Genomic DNA, 8582 nt, shown 5'->3' on the forward strand with positions numbered 1-8582 from the left:
TGATCCAGCCTCATCTACAGAAGAAGCGAGTATAATGTTTTGTAATGAATCTTTGCAAATCGCCTTTCCTAATAATGTGCTAATTAGCAAGTTTCACGATGAATGCGGCTAAAGTAAACAGTCTCTTTGAGAGCAGCTCGGAAGAGAGGGGTGGGGTCAGCAGAGCTCATTAACATTTAAAGAAAAATGCTACAAAAACGGCTTGCTCTGAAAAGAGCTGTTTTTGACAGGGTAAAAAGGTGTTTTTTACACTACCATTGAGAAATTTTAACCAAACTATGTTACAGACTTTTCATTAAGACCCTAAAGAATCATATCAACTTGTGGAAAATGGGCATCCTATGACCCCTTTAAACATATCAGCATATTAGAATGATTTCTGAAGGATCATGTGACACTGAAGACTGGAGTAATTATGCTGATTCAGCTTTGCATCACTGGAATAGATCACATTTCAAAATATGGAAGAAAAAATATGATTTAGGATGTTCTTGCACTGAAAGCTTAAGATGCTCCTTCAAACATCTCGAATCATGCTGGAGAACATGATCATCTGGTTTTGTGCATGTCAACAGTGCTGCTGTCATTAACACAAAATTGATAGGGAAAAATCAAATACTAAGACATTATGAAGTTCATACTAATTTTTCAGTATTTACTATGGTTAAATATTTGGTTTGGTTTCCTAAACCAGTTTGCACCAATATGCAAAGACTGAATCCAGTAGTTTAAGCTAGCAAATCACTAAGCTAAGAACGTGATGTTCTAATAAGCAACATAGAAAAAATACTGTTCAAAAGTTTGGGGTTGGTAAGTTTTATGCTTTTGAAAGAAATCTCTTCTGCTCACCAAAGCTGAATTTATTTGAACAAAATACAGTAAAACCATAATATTTTGAAATATTATTACAATTTAAAACAACTTTTTGATTGTAATATAGCCTATTTTAAAATGTAATTTATTTCTGTGATCAAAGCTGAATTTTCAGCATCATTACTCCAGTCTTCAGTCACATGATCCTTCAGAAATCATTCTAATATGCAGATTTGCTGCTCAAGAAACATTCTTATTATCAATGAAAAAAAATGAATAGAAATGAATCCGATGAATAGAAAGTTCAAAAGAACAGCATTTATTTAAAATAGAAATGTTTTGTAACATTATAAATGTCTTAACTGTCACTTTTGATCAATATAATGCATCTCTTGCTGAATAAAAGTATTATTTTCTTTAAAAATGACAATTGAACTGAACCCCAAACTGAAACAAGTGTTCGGATCTCATGGTCTCAGAATGATCTGAAAGCAATCAAGCAAATCCAACAGCAGCAGACAGAAACTCTTGCACACATCATGACTGCATTTATTTATAATCATATCAGCAGTACAAAATGTTCAGGCCTGTTTTAAAGGCCAGAGAGGACTGACCTGCAACACCTCCATCCTCAGTGACAATGTCAATGCATTTAACTGGTTAACAATGTCTTAACCATTTGAGCACCCTGATAATGCATAGAGCACCAACAGTCTGCAGCACCATAACAGCACCATGAGCCGCACCAATACAACATTCACACAGCTGGATCCATATTTTCAAATGACGTTAACAATTAACTAGAAAAACCACAAATACAGTGCAGATAAAGGAACAGTTCACACAAAAATTTCAATTTGCTGAAAATGTATTCCCCTCAGGCTATCCAAGATGTAGACGTGTTTGTTTCTTCATCAGAACAGATTTAGAGAAATGTAGCATTGCATAACTTGCTCACCAACGGATCCTCTGCAGTGAATGGGTGCCGTCAGAATGAGAGTCCAAACAGCTGATAAAAACATCACAATAATCCACAAGTAATCCACGCCACTCCAGTCCATCAGTTAACATCTTGAGAAGTGAAAAGCTAGGTTTTGTAAGAAACAAGTCCATGAAGTTTTAACATTAAACCATCGCTTCCGGCCAAAATATGAGTCCTCTATTCATAATATTGCTTTCTCCATTAAAATTTCTGTTCTGATGAAGAAACAAACTCATCTACATCTTGGATGGCCTGAGGGTGAGTAATGTTTAAGCAAAAAATTTCTAAGATCCCGTGTAAAGATTCATTAAAAAACTATTTAAGGTTATAATTTGTTAAGTGGTAAGAAATGCGAAATGCGATAAATGGAAAATAAGTAGACCAGATCTTTTGTAAGCTCAAAAATTCTGATGCTTTGGATTTTTTTGTACCTGAAATATTTGTACCTGCATTTTCATCACAACCCTAAATATGATTCACGGAATGACAAGAACACTAAATATCAATGTCCAGTGAAGTTACAAATACATACTGTTTATAAAGTACCATTTCTCATCTCTTAATAATGTAAAACATCCTGTTACTTCACAGACATTTCCTTTTTTACATTTTTCTGCATTTATAATGATGAATCTTAGGTCATCATATGTTTATAGCAGGAAAGAGATTTTTTTTTTTTCGGGGGAAAGTCTTTTATGACAGTATCCACTGAATTAAAACTAATAATCAACAAATGTGGCAATGCAAATAAAATTAAAAAAAGTTATGTTATGTTGAAATGTTAGTGATGTTATTTGCTTTTTCCACGCAAATTAAAAGTATCTTTGTAACTATCTAAAATCAAATGTAGGCCCTCAATTTTTCATGCAGCCTATTAATATACTATCTAAAAACAACTTGGGTTAATTAGTTAATAATTTTGCACACATATCCACAAATGATTGAGTTAACCGCAGCTTTGTGCAAAATAAGTTAGTAAAACTACACTAATTTAAGAACTGCACATTTTGACCGTGAAAGCGTTGCATAATGTCCATCAGACGGTGGTCACATGACACTTCAGATAATAACTAACATATATGTTAACTGTCTAACTGATGTTGAATCCTGTAACTAAATCTTGGAAGCATTTCAAGGCATATTTTAAGACAGATGGAGGGAACACATGGTCAAACGCCTAGGATTCCTTTGTTCAAGTAAAAACCACATATTTTTATATATTTGAGAGGGACGTCTGTGTGTCCAGTAGTTTATGCTTTTGGTCGATGACCCAAGCCTGACCTCTGCGGTGTTACATCATGCAAGTGACACAACACTGCTTGCGGATCGAGCGCAGCGAGCAGCGACCCAGCAGCTTGAGTTTCTCACAGAAACGTGTCGACATGCTGTTTTTCTTACAAACTAGACCTGCAAAGAAAGGAAACGAAATAACAAAAACTATTAAAGGGCTTGGGAAGGTATATTAAAAATGATCTATGTTAGCACAACTTTATATTTTCCTTGTTTTTGGGGAGTACGATTTTTGGTCTCTTACACAAAAAAGTCCACATTTTTAATGTATAGAACCTGAATACAGGGGCTGCACATGTAAATCATGCTTAAAAATGTATAAATTGTCATTTGCATTAGATAACAAAATATAACCAAATAACTTTTATTAAGCTCAAAGACAGCTCAAAAAGAAGTTAGTTGGGTTTTAGTGAAATAACCAGTTGATCAGGATGTAAGTGGATCATGTTGATAGTTAATGTAATGAAATACACCTGTGGTTTCTCTGCTAGGTCACCTGTGTAAACTTGAGGAGAACAGACTTAATACATCCACTAAAAATCTGTGTAATTATGGTATCATCAACATACTAGATTTTATTAATGTTTGAAATTAGTTTTTATCAAATGCAACGACATTCAGGCATTTTGAAGTGTCCAAATACATTTTGGGAGCACTGAAACAAACAGAATACAATATTATATAATCCAGTTTACCTAAATCAGTTTTACACTCCTCTGGGTTGCAGTTCTGCACACTGTCAGGTTTGTTGTTTTTTGCACACAGTGACATCTTTTCTTCCTCGCCGGATTCCTCATTTCTGCACCACACGGCTCGCTTCTGCACCCCTCCACCACAGCTTCTGGAGCACTGTCAATCAATAAAAACCGTGATGACATCATAGATGATCAGGGAGGGGCCTATATCAATTTTTGTCCAATAAAATGCTCTTTGGAATGGGAACGTCCGGCCCACTTGATTATAAATACTACATTGTTACAAATCATGGATTGTACCATGATTGTACCCACCCCAACTTTTTGTTATAATAGGTCAGTTAGAGTTCAAAAGATTTGGGGAGGTAATTCAATTATAATATTATACATGTCTTTACTGTCACTTCTGACAGTCTTAATCTAAGCCTGAACTTTTGACAAGTAGTGTATCATCACATTGCATTTGCCACAATATCGAGTCACACAGTATATTTACTTCTTTCTATAAATGAAGACTGAAGTTTTTGCGGTGCGTTACCTGACCCCAGGCTTCAGTCGCCCAGCTGGTGCAGGGCTGTAGATTGCAGGACTCAGTGCTTTTGGGTTTGAGCGTGACGTTGCAGCGCTGGTACTCAGGGCAGAACACACGGCTCTCCTTCACTCCGCGCCCACAGCTTTTAGAGCACTGTCAATCACAAATATATACATATATATATATAAACAGAACTACTTTGGGCCAGGGTTATTATTTAACTAAAACCGTTACTTGAAATAAAATTAATTTGAACTAAAATAAAAATAGATCATTACAAATTCATATCAGCTAGTTGCCAGAGCAGCATTTCTCATTTTTTTTAGTTTAAAGTAAGATAACTAAAACTAAAAAAGAATAAACTATATAGACATTTTTTAAATGATTTAAAAAAAAGACAAAAACACAAATGAATAAAACTTGAACTAAAATTAAAGTGAAAACAGAGTATAAAAATAAAAAACAATTCAACAATTCAAAATATTATCAAAAACTATAATAGTATATCAGTAATATTAAAAACAAAAACAGACAAAATTACTAAATATTTAGCTAAAAGTAAAATGAAAACAGAAAATATAAGAAAAACTAATTTAAAAGATTAGCAAAAACTATAATAGTAGATCAGTGATACTAAAAACAAAAACAAAACAAAAAAACAACAAAATTAGTAAAACTTTAAAATTTGAAGAGAAAACATAAAAAGAAACAAATTCGAAGCTAACAAAAACTATAATAGTATATTAATAATACTAAAAACTAAGGGTGTGCCATATCATACGATAATACCGGTATAAATTTTTACATGATAAAAAAAGTGTCATATCGCGATATCAATGATATAGCGATGCAATGACGTATGGCGCATTTATGTTCCCTAGTGCGCACGACAACAACATCACAAACCCAAAAGGTGTGTTCGACTTGAAGCAGCGCTGCGCAGACTGATCGGTGTATGACATCAAAGTATCACTGAGACGCCTATCTTTGAAGCGGCGCACTTTTGAAACATGCCGCGGCACGGCTGGTGTAAACACAAGCAGCTGACTAGCTCTGGTGGCTAGTTTTTTTAAATATTTTTTTCTATATCGTCATAAATATCGTTATCGCAAATATTCTTGAAATATCGTCATATAATTTTGAGGCTATATCGCCCACCCCTACTAAATACAATGATAAATAAAAATTACAAAACACAACTTAACTTAAATTACTAAAAGTTTAAAATTTAAATGAGAACAGCAATCATAAAAATAAAAAACTAATTCAAAATTTTAAGATTTTACAATTTACCTTAGACTAGACTATTTTCTGCAGAGTGCCATTAGTATTAGTACCTCTGCCCAGGGTGAGGACATCCACTGCAGGCAGGGCCGGGTGTTGCAGGGCAAACTGCTGTGTGGTTTGTATGAAAGAGCCTGACAGTGAAAAGGCCTCAGTAGACATCTGCTCTGAGTGTCGATGCACTGCACTTCTCGATGCTTCATATCAGTCACACAGCCTTCAGGACACTAAAGAGAGGAGGGCATCACAGTTCATTGCAGGATACAGTCGTTTAGGTTTGTTTTGAAATCGTGGCTTTACCTCGGACCAGTTTCCACTCTTCCAGGTGGCACAGGGTCGCAGGTTGCATCGGCGGGCAGGTTCTGGCTTCTTCACACTGGCACAGTCTTCCTCACGCTCTGAGCTGCAGGCTACTGACCGCCACACCGCGCCAAGACCACACGTAGTGGAGCACTGGGATGGAAAATACATATTAGGCATGCATAATCAGTACTGCATAACTGCATTTTATTACTTCCCAAATGAACATGGGTTGCTTTAAGTAATGTGCAAATAAACAGGTACACTAGCACTCAAAAGTTTGCGGTCAGTAAGATTTTTGTGCAAGAAATTAACACTTTTATTCAGCAAGGAACATGAAACCATAGTAATGCTCTGACAACAAACAACAATACTGCAAAACTCCTCTCATTTTCATCAGAAAATGCTGTTCTTTTACACACGATTTTGCAATTAATTCAGCTTGAACCACTTAATGTACAGACTCATTCAAACTTTTCTTTTTTAAACTATTTATAAAGCTATTTTTTTTATAAACACTGTAGTTTTCATAGATATTTAAGATTAAAGTTCGGAAATCTTTAAAGTTTGTTTTAAAATACCATAATGTTGTAATATTTACACTGCAAAAGTGTAAAAGTGTCAGTTTCATCCTCTGTATTTTTGTCAGTACAAATATAAAAAAATTTTTTAAAGCACTTGAGAAGAAAAATTATGTAAAACAAAAAGTCTTGATTTCTGATAAATGTAGCAAAAAAGTGAGTTTATCCTTAAAACGGGAAAAATATCCACCAATGGGTTCAGAAAAATACATTTAATTCAAAAGGAAAATAAGATAATTTTTCTTACCTCATTGGCAAATACATTTTCTCATTTTAAGCATAAACTCACATAATTTTGATACATATGTATCAGAAAATGCGACTTTAACATCAGAAATGATTTTGCTTTTCAAGTTAATGTATCTTGATTTAAGGGTGCAGTAAGCGATTTCTGAGAAACACTTTTGAAAGCGGATCGGACCGAGCACCAAAACACACTTGTAGCCAATCACCAGTAAGGGGCGTGTCCAGTAGTGATGGGGGAGGTGCCTGTGTCATGTTCAGAAATTTGGGGGCGGAGGCAAGATAGGGGTGTGATTCTTTTGGGTAGGGGCATGTTTGTTTTGGTGATTTCAAATATCAACAGCATTTCTCAGAAATCGCTTACTGCACCTTTAAGAGCGTTTAGATATCTGTACTGGAAAACAAGTCAAAAATACTGAAGAAGAAATTCATATTTTGCAGTGTCTTGACAACAGCGACTCTTAAGCATCATGCCATTTAAAGTCTAAACTTGCCCAAACATTTAACACTATTCTTTTGCTGCCATGCAAGCACTAGTATTTCCTTCTGGGAATGCAAATCTAATCATAATTCAATGCATGTAATATAATATACTGTAATCGCCTTAGGTTTGCATTCTTACATCACTCCAGTTGCCCACTTTCCAAAATGCATTCCTACTGATAGGATCTCGTGCATTCAGGTTTCCATAGTCATCTGTGGTGGTCGCTGTCTCTGGCTTCTGCCTGACTGCTTTAGGAGCATTGCCTTTGCTGGGACTGTTTGCTGTTTGTGAGGCTTTTCTCAGTATATTCACTGTAGGAACAGTTGCTTGTGGACTTTGAGTATTCAAATGTGGCACTGTTGGGTTTGGGGTGGTATGTGGTTCATATGAGCTTGTTGTTTTCTGCAACGCTGGGGATGTTGTCAAATAATCACTGTATTGGGTCCTTCTAGTAGTGTCTGGTTTTGTTGTGGAGATGTTAGTATGCAATGATTGGACAGTGGATGTGGGGACTTCTTCAGTTGTGCTGGTAAACATATTATCCTCATGTGCCCTTTCTTCTCCGGTTGGATCTTCTACTATATAATCATAACCTGGCGTGTAGCTTTTATCCGGAGGCCGCAGGTCTGTGCTTCCCTCCTCATCCTCAGTATTTGTGGGAACCGTTACAGGACCATCACTGCCTTTGTGATCGTCCCTCACCAAGATAAAGTCTTGGTCGTCTTCATGGATGATGTCAGATGTTGTGGATGTTGGAGAGGTGTTGGTTGTAATGGTAGAAGAGGTGTTTGGAGGCACAATAGTGGTGCTGTATCCTGGTGTTTGGGTCCCGGGGGCCTGCTTTGGGATTTTAGGAGGGACTCTAGGTCGGAATCGTGGTCGGAATGGAGAACCCGTCCATCTGTTAGTGGACGAGCAGCTCTGGAGGTTACAGAGGATCGTGGAACGAGGTCGATTGGCAGGGTTGCACCGGCCGGGTTGTTTTGCCACACACTTGACGACTCTGGACTTTATCCCTCCATCGCAAGACAGAGAGCACTGCGGGATAACACACAATCATGAGTTTGGGTAACACAAAAATTAAATAATATGACAATGCAACTAATTATTATGCAAAAATGCCTCATGAATCAGGGGTGCACGATTTGGTGAAAATTTGGAGCGTTTGAAAATAGGCGTCTATCAGCAGATCCGTCTATCTGCTTTCCGATGCTCCCGTGTTTATCTGTGTAAGCCCTTGGTGAAGAGCATGAAAGTGTATTTACAACATGTTTTTGAAGCGATGATCATTGTAGCCCATCACAGACATATCTGTGACCCTGGACCACAAAACCAGTCATAAGGGTCAATTTTTTCGAAATTGAGATTTATACATCAT

The 8582-nt window shown here is 36.4% G+C and overlaps 1 protein-coding gene across 1 annotated transcript in view; it reads right to left on the minus strand.

The window, feature by feature from the left end:
* Positions 1-2626: 2626 nt before the first annotated feature.
* Positions 2627-8582, minus strand: part of LOC107704241 (A disintegrin and metalloproteinase with thrombospondin motifs 12-like) — a 38885-nt gene continuing 32929 nt past the window's right edge. The window contains exons 19-24 of the mRNA XM_016507131.1: positions 7343-8242; positions 5897-6049; positions 5650-5823; positions 4319-4465; positions 3781-3934; positions 2627-3202 (exon numbers count right to left, since the gene is read on the minus strand). Coding sequence (XP_016362617.1) covers positions 3087-3202; positions 3781-3934; positions 4319-4465; positions 5650-5823; positions 5897-6049; positions 7343-8242 — 1644 coding nt within the window. The 3' untranslated portion in view covers positions 2627-3086. The remainder of the gene's footprint in view (positions 3203-3780; positions 3935-4318; positions 4466-5649; positions 5824-5896; positions 6050-7342; positions 8243-8582) is intronic.

Source organism: Sinocyclocheilus anshuiensis, unplaced genomic scaffold (genome assembly GCF_001515605.1).
Source record: "Sinocyclocheilus anshuiensis isolate Anshui unplaced genomic scaffold, SAMN03320099.WGS_v1.1 scaffold117, whole genome shotgun sequence".
Classification (NCBI taxonomy): domain Eukaryota; kingdom Metazoa; phylum Chordata; class Actinopteri; order Cypriniformes; family Cyprinidae; genus Sinocyclocheilus; species Sinocyclocheilus anshuiensis.